Source organism: Nicotiana sylvestris, chromosome 3, assembly GCF_000393655.2.
Source record: "Nicotiana sylvestris chromosome 3, ASM39365v2, whole genome shotgun sequence".
Classification (NCBI taxonomy): domain Eukaryota; kingdom Viridiplantae; phylum Streptophyta; class Magnoliopsida; order Solanales; family Solanaceae; genus Nicotiana; species Nicotiana sylvestris.
The window spans coordinates 191,672,787-191,695,937 of record NC_091059.1 but is presented as its reverse complement, the minus strand read 5'-3'; the positions used below and the strand labels follow the sequence as shown (position 1 = coordinate 191,695,937).

At 34.8% G+C, this 23,151-nt stretch overlaps 3 protein-coding genes across 8 annotated transcripts; 2 read left to right on the top strand and 1 right to left on the bottom strand.

Moving 5' to 3' along the window:
• The first annotated feature begins 228 nt into the window (after positions 1-228).
• On the top strand, positions 229-5,928 carry LOC104216697 (inactive protein kinase SELMODRAFT_444075). Of its 5 annotated transcripts, none has more exons than XM_009766811.2 (10): positions 229-513; positions 1,523-1,813; positions 2,302-2,456; positions 2,545-2,639; positions 2,743-3,770; positions 4,182-4,342; positions 4,597-4,673; positions 4,741-4,888; positions 5,013-5,162; positions 5,486-5,928. In XM_009766811.2, exons 2-10 carry the CDS (start codon positions 1,633-1,635, stop codon positions 5,720-5,722), a joined length of 2,232 nt encoding a protein of 743 aa, XP_009765113.1. In that variant the 5' UTR covers positions 229-513; positions 1,523-1,632; the 3' UTR covers positions 5,723-5,928. The 5 variants fall into 5 exon arrangements, with proteins under 5 accessions (XP_009765113.1, XP_009765115.1, XP_009765114.1 ...); XM_009766813.2 differs by having other exon boundaries at positions 1,520-1,813; XM_009766812.2 differs by lacking the exon at positions 229-513 and adding an exon at positions 617-862.
• A 201-nt stretch (positions 5,929-6,129) lies between these two features.
• On the bottom strand, positions 6,130-12,143 carry LOC104216699 (polyadenylate-binding protein 2). 2 transcript variants are annotated; one of them, XM_009766816.2, is made up of 10 exons: positions 11,816-12,143; positions 10,746-10,808; positions 8,838-8,919; positions 8,612-8,683; positions 8,403-8,481; positions 8,248-8,293; positions 7,874-7,980; positions 7,600-7,669; positions 6,625-6,725; positions 6,130-6,547 (listed from the first exon to the last, which is right to left on the bottom strand). In XM_009766816.2, the coding sequence occupies exons 1-9, from the start codon at positions 12,011-12,013 to the stop codon at positions 6,639-6,641; spliced, it is 804 nt and encodes a 267-aa protein (XP_009765118.2). In that variant the 5' UTR covers positions 12,014-12,143; the 3' UTR covers positions 6,130-6,547; positions 6,625-6,638. The 2 variants fall into 2 exon arrangements, with proteins under 2 accessions (XP_009765118.2, XP_009765117.2); XM_009766815.2 differs by having other exon boundaries at positions 6,643-6,725; positions 11,816-12,140.
• A 4,149-nt stretch (positions 12,144-16,292) lies between these two features.
• On the top strand, positions 16,293-16,853 carry LOC138888515 (uncharacterized). Its single transcript, XM_070170388.1, has 2 exons — positions 16,293-16,485; positions 16,591-16,853. Exons 1-2 carry the CDS (start codon positions 16,293-16,295, stop codon positions 16,851-16,853), a joined length of 456 nt encoding a protein of 151 aa, XP_070026489.1.
• Positions 16,854-23,151: the final 6,298 nt, after the last annotated feature.

Genomic DNA, 23,151 nt, shown 5'->3' with positions numbered 1-23,151 from the left:
TCTATGCACATCTCTGAAATCAATGCAAGTAAATTAACTTATTAATAAAAATAAAACAATTGTTTATCATAAGTAAAAAGGAAAAAAAGAAAAACTTCGAAAATGTAAGGTCAAAGTCGACATTTTTAGAAAGAAACGAGGGCATTTTCGTGAATAAAAAAATCTCTGAGCACAATTGAATATTTGAATTGATTGTGTTCGACACAGTAAAAAATCTGCAGAAAAACTTTAACATAAAAGAAGAAAGAGCTACCAGAGAGAGAGAGAGAGTAAAGATATTAGCTGTCTTCTTTACCTGATCATTTCTTGGTATCTATATTTCTGTGTAAAAAACAATGTTTCTAAAGCCTAAAAGAGACTGTTAAACAGAATCACTGCTGAAAAAAAACACATTGATATTGGAAAAGCACAGCTCATTCATTCATTAGCAGAAGTTATTGATTTAAGGGTGTGGGTCAACTTTGAAAAATCCCTTTCATTCATTGTCCAGTTTCTCCGATTCAGCTCTTTCAGGTCATTATTATTATTTTCTTGAGTCGAATTTTTGTTACATAGTTTCAGTTTTGGGCAGAATGTTGTGTTTTTTAGCTGTTTTTTGATGTTGAAAACACAGCAAAAAATTTAATGAGTGACAAAGATATATGTATGTATACATTACAGACAGCTAAGACCCATCACATTGTATCTTCAACATCAATATCCTTTGGCCCCAAAATCAATTGATGAACTATCCGTAAAAGTACTGTTCGTTTACTGCTCTCGACTTTTTTGTATTGATATTGGGATTTTGTAGGTTGGGGGAGGTTCATTCTACGATCTGAGTGCTTTTGGGTTTTTGCTTCACTTTTATTATCAGCTACAGGTCACTGAAAACTTCAACTCTTGTGTCATTTCAACGATTTTGGGTCGTCGTCTTTTAGCATTTTGGACATTTGGGATGCTTTTGCATTTTGTGATATTAAGTGGCAGAGGAAAACTGTTACAAGTACTGTTCCTATTCCATTATTAGATTCTGAATTCCACGGTTTTCTTGCGTTGTTGTATTCCATTTTTAAACATAAAGGGGAAAAATAGGGTCAGCGTTTCAATAGTTCTCCTCATCAGGGGAAACAGCTCATTTCTTTCAGCTGAGGCTTTTAGCACAAATTTTTGACTCTTGTGATCTGAAAAAGCAGCATATAAAAGAACACTTTATTTGGTAACCCTTTTGACTGTAGTGTTTGTGGGACAATATCTCTGTCCTTTGCATTGTATTTTTGCAGAAAAATCATGTGTTCAAGTTTTGGTGTTTATACACTTTTGAGTTATTTTTGCTTCTAAATTTGGAAAAAAAGAAGGGTGAATCTTCTTTCTTTTAGCTAAAGTTTCTTGAGAAATTGACAAGGCCTATAGGGTTAAGAAACACTGTGATAGAATAGGGGCTATTTTGGTGTGTATATGCATAAAGGTCACAACTTTTTGGTGGGTCAGTTTAGTACAATAATGAATGCTTATATTGTTTTCTTCTTATTGTTTGTAGCAGACATGAATTCCATGTGGGTTCTAAGATCCGGTATCTTGGTAAAGAGAAATAGTGTCATGTCTCTGTTGATTTGAGTACAAAGTTAAAAAAAGAACCACTATAGTGTTGTGATGAGTAAAGAGATGAAGAAAGGAAAACAGGATATGAGTTGTGATGCTGCTGAGAAAATGATGGTGGCTGTTAAGGCTTCTAAGGAAATACCCAAAACAGCTCTTGTGTGGGCTTTGACTCATGTTGTTCAGCCTGGGGATTGCATTACGCTTCTTGTGGTTGTACCTTCACAAAGCTCTGGTAATTTCTATTTTCTTTGTTCTTTTATGGTGTCCTAAAAATTATCATTCAGTGCAGCTTGCAATTCTCTAGCTGCTTACTTCTGTAATTGCTAGTTGAATTGTTGGTTAGTACTTCTGTTATACGAGAGACTTTTTGGCTTGTTAATTGTTTCTGCTCGCTTATCGTTGACATTATGGTATTCTTGTTTGAGTGAACCTTAAATTTTTTAAGGGTATCACCAATGTATTCTCTTTTCCTGAAAATTTTCATAGATAAGCTTCCACTGGCAATTCTAAGAGTGGGAATTACTTCACGCAATACTAATTATTTCATTGATACTTATTCTGTTTCATGTTTTTGCTTTACTGCTTTCTGATGGGGTTTTTCATTTATTAACTTTGTCCACTTGTTATATTGTTGTTTTCATTTGATGATGTTTTTGTGCTAGCACAAAAAAATGTCTTGTGAAAAGTACCTTTTTGTAAGAGTTTTGCAATATTTTGTAGGTAGGAAGCTATGGGGTTTCCCTAGGTTTGCTGGAGATTGTGCCAGTGGCCACTGGAAGTTGCACTCTGGAAGTAGTTCCGAGCACAAATCCGACATAACAGATTATTGCTCCCAGATGATCCTTCAGCTCCATGATGTTTATGATCCCAACAAGGCAAGGCATACAAATTCTTTATCTCCACTGTTGAGACATCATTACAACATTTGGTACTAAACATTTGGTTCTTCCTGTTTTCCTCCAGATAAATGTCAAGATTAAAATTGTTTCTGGTTCACCACATGGAGCTGTGGCTGCAGAGGCAAAGAAGACTCAAGCTAGTTGGGTCGTTTTGGACAAGTAATGTTTAGCAAGTTTTTAGAGTCTGATGCCTTGTTACAGTGATGTTATATTTTCAAGCTTTATTAAATTTGCTTGCTTATTATTGTCTGAATTTCTCTAGACATCTCAAGCACGAGAAGAAACGCTGTATGGAAGAGTTGCAGTGCAATATTGTAGTCATGAAGCGATCTCAACCAAAAGTTCTCCGCTTAAATTTAGTTGGCTCACCTAAAAAGGAACCTGATGTGATAGGCACGTTATCTTCTGAGCAAACTCAAACATGTGGAAAAGAATCGAACAAAAAGGATTCGTTGGATTCCTCTCGAGGTCCACTAGTAACTCCAACAAGTAGCCCAGAGATGTTCAGTACAACTGAAGCTGGTACTTCATCCGTTTCAAGCTCTGATCCTGGAACTTCACCATTTTTTGTCGCTGAAGTAAATAGGGATATGAAGAAAGCAGATTTGTCGGCTGCTAAGGAAGATCAAGATGTAGATGAATCGAGTTCAGAGAGTGAGAGTGAAAATTTATCTGCGTCATCAAGTTTAAGGTTCCAACCATGGATGGTGGATATGATCACTTCACATTCTGAACTCTCGCAAATCAAAGGGAAGAGCTCGTTGAGAACTCATGACAGGCCACAAGATTCCACAAATAAGGCATTGCTGCGGAAGTTTAGTAAGCTTGATGATGAAGGTGATTTTGGATCCCCGAGTTGCAGATCTGATTTGGAGTACAGTGGTAATGTGAGAGAAGCAGTTTCGCTATCTAGAAGTGCACCTCTTGGCCCTCCTCCCTTGTGCTCAATTTGTCAACACAAGGCGCCTGTATTCGGAAAACCTCCTAGGTGGTTCGCTTACGCTGAACTGGAGCTTGCAACAGGAGGATTTTCTCAAGCCAATTTTTTGGCTGAGGGAGGATACGGATCTGTTCATAGAGGAGTCCTTCCGGATGGTCAGGTTGTTGCTGTTAAGCAACACAAATTGGCAAGTTCTCAAGGGGATCAAGAGTTTTGCTCGGAAGTGGAAGTGCTCAGTTGTGCTCAGCACCGAAATGTTGTAATGTTGATAGGATTCTGTATCGAGGACAGCAGAAGACTGCTCGTATACGAATATATATGCAATGGATCTTTAGATTCTCATCTATATGGTATGTGATACTCACATTTTTTGCTTCTGTCCTTGACAGCTCCGATGAATGTGACAATATTTTCTTTAATCAGTAAATAGACCTCTATCTAGTTTCTAGCTTACTTTCTTGCTTTACTAATTTGTAATTAAACAAGGTGAAGATGTATTTGCATCGCTTCTCAAATTTGATTACCTTGCAAATTTTAATTGACAGCAAAGTTATGTTTTTTAGATGTTCAGAGCATTTCAAAATTGGTAGATTTTTCTTTTTCACTTTCTGAATCTAAGTTGATCTCGTATGAAATAAAGTTGCACTTAATAAAATTTATATGGAAAAAGTTTATGAAGAGGTTTTGGTGATATGTTCCTTCATCTTCAAGGTTGATTCTTTTGTCTATTTAATATTTAAATTACTTTCTGGTTTTCACAGGTCGTACTAGAGATCCTTTGGAATGGTCTGCTCGTCAAAAGATTGCTGTCGGTGCTGCCCGAGGTTTACGTTATCTTCATGAAGAATGCAGAGTGGGCTGCATTGTCCACCGAGATATGAGACCCAACAACATTCTCATAACCCATGACTTCGAACCACTAGTATGGAAATCTCTTTTCTCCTCAAAAGTTTAATGATACACATTACTCATGAGTATACATTTTATGCATTGTCAAGGCACTGATTAGAATACTCATTGGAAAAAAGTTGATACTAATAGAAAAGTATGTGATGAAGTCTCTATTATATTTGATTATACTATTAGTCTCCAAATATCATTGCATACTGGACTATTTCAACTACACATCTCGGTTGAGCACAAATTACATTTTCTTATTCGCTCTTCCTTTTCCAGGTTGGAGACTTTGGTTTAGCTAGGTGGCAACCTGATGGTGACACAGGTGTTGAGACGAGAGTAATTGGAACATTTGGGTAGGCCTCGAAAGTTGTTTGGTTTGTTTTGATGTCATGAATCAATCGGCTAATTTGTGGAATTTAGGTACTTGGCGCCGGAGTATGCTCAAAGTGGCCAGATTACAGAAAAAGCTGATGTTTACTCATTTGGAGTGGTACTGGTGGAGCTTGTTACAGGACGCAAGGCGGTGGATCTTACCAGGCCTAAGGGCCAGCAATGTCTCACAGAATGGGTATATATTTAGTTATCTTAATTGCAGCCATTTTTCTGCTGACATGAGGAAATATGTATTTGGAGATAAAGGAGAGCGTCCTCCCCTTTCATGTGTAGCTGATATTGTAATTAATTTGTGTTAGGCGCGTCCATTATTGGAAGAATGTGCAGTTGATGAGCTAATAGATCCCCGGCTAGAGAACTGCTACTCCGAACATGAAATATACTGCATGTTGCATGCTGCATCTTTGTGCATACGACGGGATCCTCAGGCCAGACCTCGCATGTCTCAGGTAATGGTACAACTTGTGTTTTCATTTTTCACAAACATGAATGCATGCAATGGCAGATATAGCATGCAACCAACAAGTTTAACTTAACAAGCATTTTTGACACAACATATATTTTCATGTGGAAAATCACTAAAATTTCAAAAGAATTGACTTCTGGACCCATAATTTCATATATGAAGCAAGTTAAGTTCCAAGAACCTTAAGGCTGAACTCATCAAGTGAAGTCTTGGATCCAAATCTTGTTGCCCGTTGCATCTTCGTGCTTTGATATTTTGCCATGTATATTGGGGAATTCTCATGTTTCTTTGGATGTTGTGGTGAAGGTACTGCGGATACTTGAAGGCGACCTCATCGTGGAATCTGGTAAACTGTCAGCAACACCTGCTTATGATGTTGGAAGCCAAAGTGGAAGAATTTTGTCAGATTCGCTGCAACAGTACCAAAGGTTCAGTGGTTCCTTGTTAAGTGATGGATTAGAGGGCTTTAGTGCTAAGCTCTCATTTGACAAAAGGAGTCCCTCCAATATTTGGGATAGGGATCCATCCAGGAAAGCATATTAGGACCATCTGTAAATTGCTTTATATTAACACTAAGATACATATGCTGGTTTATCAGGTCTATTAGCCAGGCATTTTTGTCGAAAGCCATGTTTTTTGAAATATCTTGTATAGAAGGTAGGCGTAATAGTTATATGTTTTTATATTTGCTGGCCTGTCTACATATTTTCTATTTTAGGATTTAATGAAAAACTGGTCATTGTACTCAATACCCAAGTTGTTTATTCGTGTAGCTCAAAGAAAAGAGCTCTATTTTCATGGGCAAAAAAGAATCTAGTGTCGCAATCTTTGTTGCCAGCTTGCCTACACATTTATATTGTTTCGTTCCTTCTCCTGTTAATAAGATAACAAAAGAGATACAATTATACTCCGACTCAACCACAATTGAAAACCCAAAAGATGATACTATGTATGCCAAAGTAATGTGATTTGTTTCTTGAAAGAACAATTAATTGGTGAATTTCTTACAAGGAAAATGCACGAAATGTTAAGAATTCTATAGTTCTCTCAACCCCCACAGTCAGGGAAGAAGATTGAATAACCTATGCCCTGTTGTCATTTTGTACTAATCAGAAACCTCAGAATACTGCTAGAAAAACTATACGGTCCTGTTCAATAATCCATAGCTAAAATCTAAAATAACACAAACATATGTCAAGGCAGTTAAGTCTGCAAAAATCTTCGATTCACATTTCTGCCCTCAAAGCCAATACAAAAGGCATGCAACTGCTAGTCCACAAAAGAGTAGTCAGTTAAGTCAGTAACCATTGAAATGCTTGTTTACCATAAGAAGGCATCTAGGGCTTTCTCATTTTGGATCTCGCGTACCTGAATAGGAAAGGAGGAAAATATCAGCAAAAGCACAACAAGAATGTAAACCTCAGAATATACACGCAGAGCATGACCAGGACTGAGAAGATTACTCTATGTGCATGCCACCCCGATCAGAAGATGGTAATGTGCATCCTTGAAGAGCATTCAGCACTTCAGTTGCTTGGTCAATTCCCTAAAAGGTAAAATACATAAATACATAATTGTAGAGGCGAATTCAGAATTCCAAGAAAATGAGTACACTATTACAAAGAGGTGAATCTGAAATTTATATTTGACGGATCCAACCGTTAGGTTCTTACCATAATTCCAATACCATTTAGAATTTATAGGATAAAATTAACTTTTTTCTTGCAATTTTAGTAGTTTTTAACGTATATACTTAATACTACAGACCAAAAATGTTGGAATCATTAAACCATGCTGCATCATCCACTGTTATTAGTTTTAATTATATTAAATTTTGTGATGATAAAGGGAGATCAAGGATTTCAATGTGTTGGATTTTGGGATTTTGAAGGGATAAACCAAATAAAACAAGAAAGAAAAGAAAAAATACTTAATTAAAACACAAGAGGGGACACTAGACATGCTTAGGTTCCTACCAATTAAGATTTGAACCTCTAACTTTACTTGTAAAGGAGCACTCGATAATCATAAAACTCTTTGAGCTTGGGTGCACACATGTTACATTTAAGAAATTTTTAAGAAATATTATACATAGTATAGAGAGAGGAGCATGAGTCCACGTGCCCCATGCTCCAACACATTGATATGCCCTCCATAACTGTTGGGAACATGGTTATGGTAAAAACCCTTTGCGGTTAGTAATGTATGTACAGGGAACTCTGATTTTTTCCCGAATTACTGCAGTAGAGATTTAGAATGATTGAAAATTCCAAATACATGAGCATGTCTCTGAGAAATTCGAAATGCGACAGCTGAAAATAAGCTTCTTATTTAGGTAAATTAGTTTCACTTTTAAGTCTTTGACCTGAGAGAAAATTTACAGTTTTGCTGTAGCCACACTAAGAAGCTGCGAGGAGTACCTGAAAATCAGCAAAAGCAACAGGCATCCCGCCTCTTGCACGCACCTTGAGGGTGTTAAATCCAGGATACCTGACAGGAAAGCAACATATACTGTCAATTATAGGTAGCCTTTAGCAAGTTACTTCAAGAGATGGTACGTATGAGAGAGAAATATGTCTCAAGTATAATATTGCCATTCTGCAGCTAGGTACAGAGAACCAATTTTTTAGCCATATGAACACTGAGTTGTGAAGAAAGAACAGAAAGAGAACACCCTCCATTGCAGGAACTTACTTAGAAATAACTTGCTTAAGTTCATCCTCAGTGCAATTTGGACCAAGATTGGCGATAAACAGAGTGGAACATGGTTGTGCACCATCTGTTGTCTTCTCACTTTGTTCCTATAATGTCCAATCCAAAGACGCTAAAAGTCACATTGGTCCATGCATTAATTGAAGAGCACTTGCTGCATAAATATAGCGAAACTTTTGCTTGGAAGTACAGAATACTGTTTTTTTTTTTTTTTTTTTTTTTTTGCATTATATTTATTCTGATTTTCAAAATTTGAAAGGCACACTTTCAGAGATTTATCTACTCTGCTTGCAATGCATATGTAACAGTCCAACGTACAACACATGCTACAGATAGAGGGTAATATATAGGCTTACACTTTTCGGGGCCAAAGCATGGTCAGACTCTACCACTTTCTCCTCACTGTTTCACAATAGAGAATAAAAAGTCTTCCATGACACATTAAAGCAACAGACCTCAAATAACCATGCCTTCATAAGTAAATTTAGTTTGAGTATCAAGAATTTTTTACCTTTTCTCTTCCGAAGGATCATCATTTGTGCCAGAATCAGGATTGTCAGGCTCGGAAGCATCATCTGATTCAGTATCACCTGAATAAGCAAACAATGGTAACATGTTATGAGTCTCAATTGAGAAATTGGACATATATGCGAAATACAGATGTATTTTGGCATCTTAATGTGTGCACTGGAAGTATATAGCAAAGACCAAGGCTAGTACCTTCATTGCTTGATGTGTCTTTGGCATTTTTGGACTTGGTTCTGTTGTCAATAACTACATAAGGTCCTCTTCCTGAGAATAACCATCTAAATGAGCTAATATAAGCAATAGTCATAAGAAAACAAGAACTAGAAAAGAAATTTCCCATTTTATTGGATATCATGGTATCGGATGCAAAGAGTTTATGGATATCTAATGAATATTAAAAATTGCAATAAATTTATACCTGGAACTTGTACTCTTCTAGAGTTTGATCTCGCCAGTTCAATATGCAAAGTCGATCCTGTTTGAGGATCAAATTCTACACCCTGGAAATGGGAATGGTAAAGGATCAGAAAGATACAAAATGACTAAACTAATAGCAAAGCAAAAGTTGAATGTCCAAATGAGCCTCAAGATAGGTAGCTATTTATTAGGAATCAGCAAAACTAGTTACTGTGGTGATGGCTACATTCATGTAAAAATATTAGAGGAGCCAGATAATTAATCTGTTTTTAAATTTTGAAGTTAGATGAATATGTGATCAGAAAGCAATTTTCATGTCTAATGATTTCCATATTTTTAAAGCAAAGAACACAACCAAATATGTAGATTAGAATGTTTTCAGTTTTTATTTTAATTTGACAGCTTTTGTTCAAGATGAGTATTACGGACAGCATAGAATGACCTCCGGTATTGACTGTCAAAGTTCTACTGCTTGTATGGTTTACAAAACCACCACCACCTCCTCCACTCATCTTCTTATTTGTGTGCTTTTTTTGTGCGTGTGCGTGTGCGTATGTGTATGTGAGAGAGAGAGAGAGAGGTAGCTATTTATTAGGAATCAGCAAAACTAGTTACTGTGGATGATGGCTACATTCATGTAAAAATATTAGAGGAGCCAGAAAATTAATCTGTTTTTAAATTTTGAAGTTAGATGAATATGCGATCAGAAAGCTATCTTCATGTCTAATGATTTCCATATTTTTAAAGCAAAGAAAACAACCAAATATGTAGATTAGAATGTTTTCAGTTTTTATTTTAATTTGACAGCTTTTGTTCAAGATGAGTATTACGGACTAAAAGATAACAAAAATAAGCATAGAATGACCTCCGGTATTGACTGTCAAAGTTCTACTGCTTGTATGGTTTACAAAACCACCACCACCTCCTCCACTCATCTTCTTGTTTGTGTGCTTCTTTTTTTTTGTGTGTGTGAGAGAGAGAGAGTACACGTAGTAACAAACTCAAATTAGAATTAAAAGAAGGTTAGCAGAAAAAAGAAAACTTTTTGCTCTCTTTTGCACTTAATCTACACTGTGCGCATATAGTGTTAGAAATAGAGGAACAACAAAACTACACCAGATTAAATCATCAACGATGAATTGACACGTCCAGATTAGGGCTGGGCATATATCGGGTAAAACCGATAACCCGAACCGTTAAGTTTTTATTGGATTATCGGTATCGGGTTATTGGATTAACGGTTCGATAACGGTTTAGAATTTTTTTACTATTGGGTTATCGGTTCGGGCTTCGATTTGCCAATTTTGTTAATGGGTTAACCGATAACCCAATAACAATTAATAAAATTATGACTTTATCCTTAAGTATATACAAATGCTAGGGCTTCAGTTCATTCTCTCCTATTCTTTCTCAACCCCACTTTTCAGTTGCTTCATCTTCATTCTTCATAGACCTTACTAGTTACTCCTAGCATAAGTCTTTAGTATGCTATATGTGAATTCTTCTCTTTTTTACTTAACTCAGGCGAGTTGTCTTTTCTTTTTTGCTTAACTCTAGATTTAGTTATCTTATCGGGTAAACCGATAACCGATACCCGATATCTTATCGGTTCGGTTATCGGTTTATCAAATTTGTAAACCGATAATCGGTATGCTAAACCGATAATATTCATAACTGAACCGAACCGACCGATGCCCACCCCTAGTCCAGATAATAAGGCCAAAGTCTCGGTGGGAATAGTTGGATAAGTTTAATGTTTCTGAGACCCTTTATCTTTTAAACAGAAAAACAAGAAGAATGGAATAAGAAGATCTTGGAATAAGGTGGTCTTGAAATCAGCTATATGTAATTTTCAAAATCCAAACAGCATGTGGAACATAACTAGACATACTCAGATTAGATATCTCACATTCAGGGAATGCATGGCTGCCATTGCTGATGGATGATCTATAAAAGTAGCAAAAGCAACAACCTGCATAATGGGAGAAGAAGATTAGAAGTAGAATTGTAAATCTAAACGGATTGGCGCCAGTGACGGAGCCAAGAATGCAAAGGGACTCAAATAAATACTAGAACAGCCACATTTGGATTTAAAACCATGACAAACAAATTCCAAACATCCTTTACAATTACCACTACACAAGAACCTTTCCTTATGTCAAGAGAATCAACAATTTATATATAACTAATTCGTTGCTGCCCTATTAGCACAGTATAATTTTATGGCGAAGGGGATTCAGTGAAACCCCTAGCCTCCACTTAGCTCCACCTTTGATTGGCGCATGGATACTACAATAGATGAAAAAAAATCTTGTCTTTCACTCCCAATTCCTTCATTTTCAAACCGGAAGCTTCAGAAGAGAATAAAGTTTAGACATAGATCATGCTGTCTTCAGAATAACTAACAAATAACTATTTACTTTCCCCTTCTAAGAGTCTCTTTTGTATGTGGAAGAAGCTAAAGTGAAAATGACCTTTGCCTATTTCTGTCTGCATTGCGTATCAAATTCTTTGCAGACGAATGATTATTTCTAATAACAAGTACCTATTTTATTTCTAATCAGTACAGTTTCAGGAAGTGAAACCTTAATTATTTCTAATAACAAGTAAAAACCTTTCCGTCTCCAAAATTTAAGTAATAACAAATAACCTGTCAAAAATTCAAAAATTTAATCCTAGACGTTTCTGAACTTCATAAAACTTCACTCGGCGCCATGTGAATAACTGCTTCAGCTGCAATTCCAATTCTACTGTTTTCAGTTTAAAAAAATCAACTTCTTATAAGCAAGTTGTTACCTAGTGTGAATGAACACTAACGCTGAATGCAGACAATCGGACAGGTGATTGAGCTTTCAACTAAGCACAATTACTCACATAGGGGACCAAAAATTCCTTACTCGGAGAACTTAATGGCTTCATAATATCTTAGCATCTAAATTCGGCGGAAAGTTAGGAGAGAGAGAGAGAGAGAGAGGATACCTGATCCCCTCGACCGGTGTACTTAAGCTGACAAGATTCAAAACCAAGACGGCGGCGGAAGAGATTGTGAATTTCACGAGCTTTAACATCGTCGGGAAGTCCGGATACGAACAGTGTTTTTATATCGTTCTGCTCCTTGCTGTACGCATACACTGGTGCTGTTACGTAGTAAGGATCGTACGCCGGAGGGTGAGCCATCTTCACGGCGGCAGCGGCGGGTTTCGGTAGAGAAGATGATTGAAAGGCCTTCGACTGGCAATTGCAATCGTCTATAGTTTTCAGATTCTTCTTTTTTTTTTTTACCACGGTAAAATACGCTTTACTCACCTGCATTTCATAGCAGGTACAACTCCTTCAGCACGGGCACAAGTAAGAAAATGTATAATCGCATGAGTAAGAAATCACTGTTTTGAATTACAACTGCTATTAGTATACATTAATCATGTCAAATATTTAAGTTATCTGGATTGTATTTTAGTAATCTTAAAATTTACACTTTCTCAGTAAATATCGATAATCATTGGATATTAACTACATAAAAAAATTAACCATTTCTCCTATTTTTCTTTTTTAATACCATTCTTGTCGGTGTCATTGAATCGTAAAAATAGTCAGGAAGCAAAATAATAACTCATATTTATGGTAAAACAATCAAATGTTGAGACAATAAATGACTCTTTGGATAAGATTTAACTCTTTTACTACTACTTGAACTCTTATTTAGTGTGTTTATATCTTAGGAGAAATTCAAAAATAGCCAGATTTATAACTGGTCGTTCAAAAATAGCTCAGTTTCAAAAGTAATCGAAATTTAGCCACTTTTCATATAAAGATAAATCTGAGCGAAAACACTATTCAAAATCCGGAAAATACGCCAGTATATTATATTGGAGTTCCAGTATAAGTATGTTTGAACTCCAGCATATTATACTCGAGTTCCAGGATAAGTATGCTGGAACTCCAGCATAATATGATGGAGTTCCAGCATAAGTACACTAGAACTCCAGCATAATATACTGGAGTTCCAGCAAGTATAATTGTCCAGTATAATATACTGGAGTTTGGAGCACCGGTGCTCCAGTCTCCAGTATATTATATTTGAGTCAGCAAAGTATATCGGTCCAGCATAATATGCTGGAGTTCAAACACAGGTGCACCGAACTCCAGTATATTATGCTGGACCGGTCTCTGTTGTAGCAAAATAGTGGCTATTTTTAAACGCTGAATATTTTTGAATGACTAGTCCGAAAACTGGCTATACCGTGCTATTTTTATTAATATCTCTTAAAAAATATTTCTTTCTTAAAATTTCAGTTACTAAAACATTATTTTCAATAATAATTATTTTTATAATAATGTAATTGAAAATATTATTCTTAATTCAAAACTCATTTTAGTTGGTTATCTAAAAATATAATAAATTCTTTAGTTAGTGAATTGTTTTTATTCCATTTTGATATTTGACATTAACCATGTTAAATATCTGAGTTATTTGAATTATATGTAAATAATCTTAACATTTAAACCTTCTAAATAATTATAGATAATCGTCAGATATTAATTAAGAAACATTACATGAAAAAAGACTAACATTTTCTCAATTCTCGTAGTGATAATTTTATTTTTGCATTATTCTCATAGGTGTCATTGGAACCTAAAAATAACCACAAAGTGAAATAATAACTCATATTTATGGCAAAGCACAAAGGTTGACACGATTCTTTGATTACGACGTGACTCTTATACTACGATTTGAACTCTTATTTGGTATGATTTTCTCTTTCAAAAAATATTTCTATTTTGAAATTTCAATTTCTAAAACTTTATATATATTATAATAATGATTATCTTTATAATGCTGCAAGTGAAGATATTATCATTAGTTTAAAATTTACTTTAATCAGCTATCTAAAATTTAAATGATTTTTTGGCCGGATTTATTTTAGTATGACTCCACTTTAGGTTTATCGATATCTCTAGCCCCAGAATTTGAATTTTTAATACCCTATATATACAAAAATTTTGTTCTTTGAATCATTAAATGTTAAATTAGTTGATTATTATTATAAAACATTGCATATATTGTCTTAAAATTGTTAAGTAGTTTATTTTTTAATACCATACTTGGCTTAACCTCAATGCAAACTACTCAAATTGCATTCCAATTCAAATTCGAATATCATATCAGTTTGTTAGTAATAGTGATTTTTAAAAACGATATATAATGTAAATTAAAAAAATATTCTAAGATATCTTTATCTTATAATCTATGTATTTGAGTTGGAAAAAAAATATTTGAAATCGATGAGATTAACTTTCAATTTTTTTATATTCAACAAAGATGAAACAAAAGAAGAAATTTATTGTCATCTTTTATTTCTCGCTTTTAGATCTTTCTGACATTTTTTTTCAATATTTATTTTATTTTATCTTATTTTTTATGTCATTATATTTTTTATTACAAAAAATTAATTTATTTCACTATAAAAGGATGAGTTTTAATAAAATATTGTCTACATATGAACTTTAATTATATTTTTACGATTTGGTTGAGATTGTTTCATTTTTTTTGTTGGCTTTATCTAATCAGCCTAAATAGGTGCTCATCCGACCACTTAAATTAAAAAATTGAATGATATATAATTTATATATAATCCATATATAATATGTGTATAATCGTGTGTTATACTTATAGGTATATATCTATTTATATTAGCTATAAAAAGTAAACAATAAATATGGCCGGATATTATGTAAATATTCTATAAGATTTCAATTTTTTGAGTTTATCCATGATATAACTTCTATTATAAATAATTATAAAACTCTCTACTGATGTTCAAAAATATCTTATCTTTTTATTATCTTTGAAATTAAAAAAGTAAAGAGTTTTTTCGAAATAATTTGTTTACATTTTAAAAAAAAATCACGTCATACCAATTTTTTCTTTATATATACTCTTTGTTACACTTAAAAGTTGTTATAGAAACTATCAATTAGAAACCAATTTCTCTCTTGTTGAGTTTGAAAAAAAAAACTTTCACATAATTTAATGATTCAAAACTATATTCTTCAACGAAAAAAATATTATATCCTTGCAATATTGGCCTGACTACAGCTAAATGAAGGGGCTTCAACTTCTACCCTTCAATTCCTTGAATGTGCTAAATTGAAATTAATGATAGCAATTGTATAGCCAAAATTTTGTTATTTGTTTGATGTCCATTTATGCAAATTGACTATTCAAACAAATATTCTTCAAGAAGAAAAAAGAAATAACTGTTTTTTAATGTTGACTGATTTTGTAATGTTTCTTTCTCCAGCATGTATGTTTACTTTATTATATATGTAAGTAAACTTTTATTTGGTTTTGTAAACTCTTTTTTGTTATTTAGATAAACATAGACGTGTACCCTATATATTAAATTTATTTTAAAAGAATTATTCAAATCTAGCTATTGTTTCAAGAACTATACTTATAGGATTTTAAATGTGAAAGAGTTTTATAGTTATATGGAGTATTTTTTTTTTGCTCGAGGCGAAATAGTATTTAAATAATTAGAAAAAATAACAAAAGTTCCTAACATGATTGCATATGATAACATGATAAAAAAAGATAAAATTTATTTTTAATTTAAATTCGAATTTTAGAACTTTATATATAAATTCAAAATTATCTTTTAATTCAAATATATATATATATTATTTGTTTTTAACTAAAATAGTCAAATATAGAATAAAGTCACCATATACTATTGACATTTATTAGCTTGCCACTTGGCTTAACTATAATGTCAATTATATATGGTAACTTTCTTGCTTTAATATATATATATATATATATATATATATATATATATAGAGAGAGAGAGAGAGAGAGAGATTATCCTCGCTTATTCTGACATGTCCGTGTTGAAATTAGAGTTGTAAATAGTTTGTACATTTCTATATTTATGTAGTACGCTTCTAGAAGGTGGTTAGTTAGTAAGTTAGTTGTTAATTTTCTCTTTCACAAACTCGATTGTGTTAGTTAGGATAAATAGGTGATGCATCTCATTTTCAGTTGAAAGAAGCTAACACAAAATTGCTTCTCATTTCTCTGCCTCTTTCTCTTGCTCAAGCTCACTAATGACGGAACCTAGGGCTAGATTTTAATATGGTATCAGAGCCACGGTTCTTCGCGATTGAGCAACAAGTATTTCATCCAATCAATTTCCTACGCTTTTCCCCTATTTTACCTGCTATTTGATCTCTTCTTCTCTTCATCTTTGATTTCCCCAAATCTGATTTTTTCTGTCAGTCCTCTGTTCAACTGACGCTTGATTCACCTCAAATTACAGCTGGATCTTTACATGCAAACAATTAACAGATCGATTGTAATGATCCGCTGTATGCTCATCCCTCAAACACACCAGGGACGTCACTTGTCCCTCAATTGTTAATTGGAAGTGAAAATTACCTAGAATGGAGACAATCTATGGAGATGTTGCTCCTTGTGAGAAATAAACTTGAATTTGTTGATGAAACTTGCACTACAAAGCAGTATGAGAAGAATGTCTTCCAATTGCGGCAGTGGGATCACTGTAATGCCATAGTGCATTCGTGGATTCAAAGTTCTGTGGCTAAGGAACTCAAGAAAAGGAATTGTGTACTCTTCAAATGCACAGAAGGTTTGGAAGGCATTTAAAGATCATTTTGACTAAGTTAATGCTAGTAAGTATACCATATGAATAGGGAAATCAGTTGCCTAACACAAGGCATTTTTAGTGTATCAGTTTATTTTTCTAACCTCAATGTCCTTTGGGATGAGTTTGAATCAATAATACCTAAGCCATGTGACTGTGAGAAGTCTAAGACATTTGTTGAGTTTCTTCGTCAACAGAAACTTATGAAGTTTTTAATAGGATTAAATGACGTGTATGCTCCTCAAATGAGCCAAATACTAATGATGCAGCCTACACCTTTGCTTGATCAAGCATATTCAATGATAGTTCAGGAAGAAAGTCAAAGGCTAAGTAGTGGATATGGTACACAATGAGGAATTTTGGGAAGTGGATCTATGAATATTGAGAGCAGCTCTTTTGTGTCAGCAAACAACTCAAACGTGAAGTTTAGAAAGAACACAAATCTGTTTTGTGATTATTGTAAGATAAAATGACACACAATTGATACTTGCTATAAGTTAGTAGGGTATCCATCGGGTTTTAAGTTCAACAAAAAAAGAAGAGGTGCTAATGACAACTACACACCTGTGGCACATAATGGAGTATAATGGAAGAAACTAACCACATAGGAACTGATGAAATTGGTATGATAAATGGCATGATCAATGAAACAACTCCAATTTTCACACCTGAGCAGTATCAACAAATACTCAGAATGTTGAGCAAGAAAAAAGGACTAGCAAAAGAAAAAATACCAGCAGATGTGGCCAATATGACAGGTAATTCAATTACTGACCAAGTTAAGTGGATCATTGATACTGGTGCTTCAAATCACATAGTTTCATCCTTAGATCTGTTATAATGTCCTAAGCATGTTCCCTATTCGAAATCTACTTAGTCCATTTACCAAATGGAGAAAGTACCCAGATCACACATACAGGATCATGTGCCCTGTCCAACACTCAAACTCTACATGATGTGCTTTATGTGCCTAAGTTTAATATAATCTATTGTCTGTGTCCATTGTCACACCTCCTTTTTCCGCACCCGGGGGGGTGCAGGGGAGTTTTTTCCAATTAAAGGACAATCGAAACGGGATTTATTTATTTATTTCAGAGTCGCCACTTGGGAGATTTAGGGTGTCCCAAGTCACCAATTTTAATCCCGAATCGAGGAAAATAATGACTCTATATTACAGTCTGCGTACCAGAAATCCGGATAAGGAATTCTGTTAACCCGGGAGAAGGTGTTAGGCATTCCCGAGTTCCGTGGTTCTAGCACGGTCGCTCAACTGTTATATTCGGCTTGATTGTCTGATTTTATACAAATATGAACTTATGTGCAAATTTTATCTTTTAACCGCTTTATTATTATTGTTTTTAAAAGAATTGCAACGTTGTGAAAATGTATCTCGAACCACGTTACAATCAATGTACCCGTGGTCGTCGACACACTTTGACTCCGTTGAGATTTGGATTTGGGTCACATCAATGTGCACCCGAGTTTAAGGAAATTAAATTATTAAAGGCGCGCCTAAAGCGACTAGCGTATTTATTTTGGGTAGGACCGTGGAATTTTACTAAACGGTCCATCCCGAAGTCTAAACAATTTTTAAAGCAAATATTTACTGAGGGCCCCGCAATTTGTATTTTATTTGGCGAGGCTCATCTCATTCTTATTTTTTTTAAAATGAATTTGCAACGTCATGGACACGCATCTCGAACCACGTCACAATCAATGTACCCGTGATTAGAAACACATTTCGACTCCGTTGAGAATTGGATTTGGGTCACATAAATGTGCACCCGAGTTTAAGAAGGTAAGATTTATTAAGGCGCGTCCTAAAGAGTCTAACGTATTGTTATTTTAGGAAGAGGCCGTGAAGGTTCATTAAACGGCCAAATCCAAAGTCTAGTCAATGGTTATGTATTTTATTGAGGGCCCCGGCGGTTTGTGATTTATTTGGCGAGGCTCGTCTCATTTTTATTTTAAAAGGATAAACCTATAGCGACTACATTTTCTATTAAGTTCGTCTCTAAAATAAAAGAAAAATCTCCTAATTATTTACATGCTGAAAAACGCAACTTATTAGTTATTAAGTTACGGCTTATGTGAACGGAAAATGACTTAACTGTTAAAACCCAAAAGACATATCGTAAATAAAAATCTTCCAAAAAATTCTTCCCTACAAGTTACTTTACAAATCACAACGAAACAGAAACGGAAATTAATTTATTCGAATCATCATTCCATACCCAAAATGCATGCCTTAAACAGATTATTTGCCAAAAATATAATTATAATATGAGTGATTTTTCTCGCCTGCACCAACAATTCTTAACACTTGACTATCCTAATAATTAAGAATTAAACCATATTGAATATCCATCACAACAAACTACAAGTAAGATAGCATTTGAATACAGTAACAACACTTATAAGAAAATAACTTTATTCAACTGTCATTCATCAATTTTAGGAGAATAAGATGTCAAGAGAAGGATTAGAAGCGGACCTTACTTTGTCCTCAACGTAACGGACCTCGACGAACAACGACGACCTCAACGGAACCGACGACTCGAACCAAGATTGTCAATGACCTCGACACTCACCTTCTCTCTTTCGACGACCTTGACGGGCTGTGGGTTGTTTGGGTGATGCGACGCAGCAAACGCAGCCACAACTGCTGCTCGAAAGGAGACGATGAAGCTACTATTTTTTCGGGCAACGGCAGTCGAAGGGCAGCGACGACGGGGCTGGTGCGTTGGGGGGTGGTTTGCGACTGGTTTCTGTTTGGTTATGGTGGTTTCACGGTGGTGGGGAAGTTCGGAGGTGGTAACGACGATGGTGGTCGTTCGGAGTAGCTGGGCGTCGTTTGTGATGGTGTTCGCTGGTTGTTTGTTGGACAGTGACGACGAGGGTGGCAGCAGTAGGGTTTGGACATGGTGTTGGGTCGAGCTGGGGGTTTGGTGGTCGACGGACTGGTTTGATTTTCACAGTAGGGTTTTGCTTGTTTTTGTTCTTCTTCTTTTAGGAAGAAGACGGAGGAACAGTGGACAGTGATCGACGACGACGGAGCTGGGGGGGTTGCGGACGGTTTGGGTAGTGTAGATGGAGGTGGGTGGTTGATTTTTTTGCTCGGGTTCTTGGTTTTCTTCTTCGCAGGAAGAAGATGATCTACAGTACGTGGTTTTTAAAAAAAATGGAAGTCCTCCATGCTTTGGCCTTGTCCGTGTATTTGATACACAATGCCCAGAAAAATGAGCCCCACGCGTGGTGGGGTTCAAGGTTTGTGTCCCCCACGCGTGGTGGGGTTCCCCATGTGTCCTGGACTCGGTTTATTATGGGCTAGGTCCGAAAATTAGGCCTAAAACCGGGTAGTTTGAACCCGAATATTATTCTTTTGCCCGGACCCGAGAAATAGGAACACGTTGCTTAACTAGTCCTATGTAAGCAAAATAACTACCAAAAATAAGACTAGTATTTAAACAAAACTATATCTTTTTTAAAAAAAAAAATATTTTTCAAGATTTAAAATAGCTACAAAATATTAATAAAACTATTTTTATTTTATTTTTAATTTTCGTTTTTAATATAAAGATAAAATATAAAGTAACATTTTTGTATTTTTTCAAAGTTAAAATGACTATAAAATATTAATAAAACTATTTTTTTGTAATTTTCGTTTTTTAATTAAGACAAAATATAAAGTAATATTTTTTGTATTTTTCCAAAATTAAAACGACTACAAAACATTAATAGAATTATATTTTTTTGTAATTTTCGAATTTATATAAAGTACCAAAATAAAGTACAATTTTTTGTATTTTTCAAGTTTATGAGAAATACATAAACTAAAATTTATATATATATTTTTGTGATTTTTCTTTTTGCAACGAAATAAAGCAAAATAGTTAAAATGACTATATTAGACCCAATTACATATTTATGCTAAAAAAAATGTGAAAATCCTCGGGGAGGGTCAAAAATCACGTGCTTACAGTGCTTACATCCATATATACCAAGGAGTTGAAGTGCATAGTCTCTTTTTATCCCTCTTCACGACCTCTTCAGTGGAAGGGTGAAGGGGATTGGTAGCCTCAAGGATGGACTCTACATCCTCAATCCTTCAAAGCCTGCTGCACCACTCACTTCCACATGTATGACCACAAACCATATTACCTCCTCAACTATGTTGTGGCATCAAAGACTTGGGCATGCTCCTCATTTAGTTCTTAAGAAAATACCTACAATAAAGACATTGTTGTCTAATTTTAGTTCTAGTAACTGTCATGTTTGTCCATTAGCTAAATAGACAAGGCTTGCTTTTCCTACTAGTATTTCAAGATCAAAATATTCATTTAAACTTGTTCATATGGATGTGTGGGGTCCTTATAGAGTAAATAATTACAATAGTTATAATATTTCTTGACTCTTGTTGATGATTTTTCAAGAATGACTTGGACCTTTCTTTTAAGACTGAAAAGCGATGTCTATGTGATTCTAGCAAATTTTCTTCATTTGGTAGAAAATCAATTTTCTTCTACTGTCAAGATTTTCAGGTCTGATAATGGCTGTGAGTTCTTCAATTCTCTTTGTTCTAATATATTTCAAACCAAATAAATAGTCCATCAAAGTAGTTGTGTCTATACTCTCCAACAAAATGGAATTGTAAAAAGGAAATATAGACACCTACTTGAAGTAGGCAGAGCCTTTAGGTTTCAAGCTGCATTACTTTTAAAACTGTGGGGTGAATGTATTCTAGCAGCTACCTATATCATTAATAGACTACCTAGCACTGTCCTACATGGAAAGACTTATTATGAGTTTTTTCATGGTTGTTCCCTTAAACTGGATCACCTAAGAACAATAGGATGTCTTTGTTATACTACCAGATTTGGCTCTCGTGACAAATTTCAACGAAAATTCATTCTAGATGTTCTTCTAGGTTATGTTTCTACACAGAAGACTATAAACTATATGACCTTGACTCTGGGAAAGCCTTTGTCAATCGAGGTGTTATCTTTATGGAAAATATCTTTCCTATCAAATGTCCAAAAGAGAAATTTCTTTCATCACAACATGATTCCTCAATACCCATGCATGTAGTTATTTTTGATGTCTTTTCTCATTCTTCAACACTTGATCATGTACCAATTTTATCTACAGTAGCACAACATACTTCATTGTCTTTATCTCCAATCACCAACTTTCCAGCTTCACCTTCAGAACCTCACAGTCCTCAATTCACTAACAATTTATTTCCTTATGCAGTGTCAATTCCATCAGATACCTTGCTCTCTTCTTCTCCTATGGACCCTACTACTTCTGCTAAGCCTGGCTCTCCCGCCTCACCTGACTTACCTCCACCTAGGAAGTCAGGGAGAACTAGTAAGCCACCAATTTGGTTGACTGACTATATTCATCCACCCCTACCATCCACTTCTTCTACATCTCATCCTATCCAATATTTTGTTTCCTATACTCACATCTCTCCTCCTTTTAGAACATTCCTTACTTCTTTTCTACTGTTGTTGAACCATCATTTTTTCATCAATCTAGTAAGGATGACAGATGGGTTGAAGCTATGAAACTTGAAATTGAGGCACTAGAACAGAATAACACTTGGTCTGTTGTTGACTAACCTATTGGTAAAATACCCATTGGGTGCAAATAGGTGTATAAAATAAAGTACAATGCAGATGTCACTATAGAAAGATTCAAGGACAGACTGGTTGCTAAAGGCTTTACACAACATAAAGGATTGGATTTTCATGATACATTCTCTCTTGTTGCTAAGTTGACTCAAGCACTAGCCTATATTTTAGATGGATGTTCAGAATGCCTTTTTGAATAAAGATCTTGAAGAGGTAGTTTATATGACTTTGCTTCAAGGATTTAGTAGTCAGGGGGAGCATAAGGTTTGTAGGTTACTTAAATCCCTACCTCAAGCAGGCATCTAGGCTAGAGCTATTCATTCGGATCAGATATCCGAAATTCGAACCAATCCATTCAATTTTGGATTTTTGATTGGATTGGATTGGACTTCGGATTGTGTTTATTAAAATTTTGGATTTCGGATCGGATTCGGATTGGTATATTTTAATCAGATCCGATCTGAAATCCAAAATTATTAGGGCATGTATAAATACTACACTTTAATTTCGGATAGTCAGTATTTCCTTTACATCAACCTCCAAGTGATTACCTTTACAATTGCTAGATTTAACTATATTGGCACCATAATACTCTCATAATTGCATAAATATGATTCTTTTTAATGTATTGCCTCTTTTACAAAGAAAATATACATATTAGTTTAACTTTGAGGCATAATACGATTAGAAATCCGATCCGATCCAAACTTTAAAATCCGATATAATTCAGATCAGATTCGAATTGCATTTTCTAGAATCTGAAATGTGCTAAATCCGATCCGATCCGTGCACAGCCCTAATCTAGGCAATGAATTTGAAGCTGCTCAAGCCTTGTCTTTGTCTAGTTTAAGCAAAGCAAGCATGACTATTCTTTATTTACTAGAAATGTGGATAACAAGTTTGTTTTGATTCTGGTCTATGTAGATGATCTTCTTGTTACAAAAAATGATCTGCAAGAAATTAAACTTGCACATGAATCTCTGCATCAATATTTTAAGATGAAAGAACTTGGAAA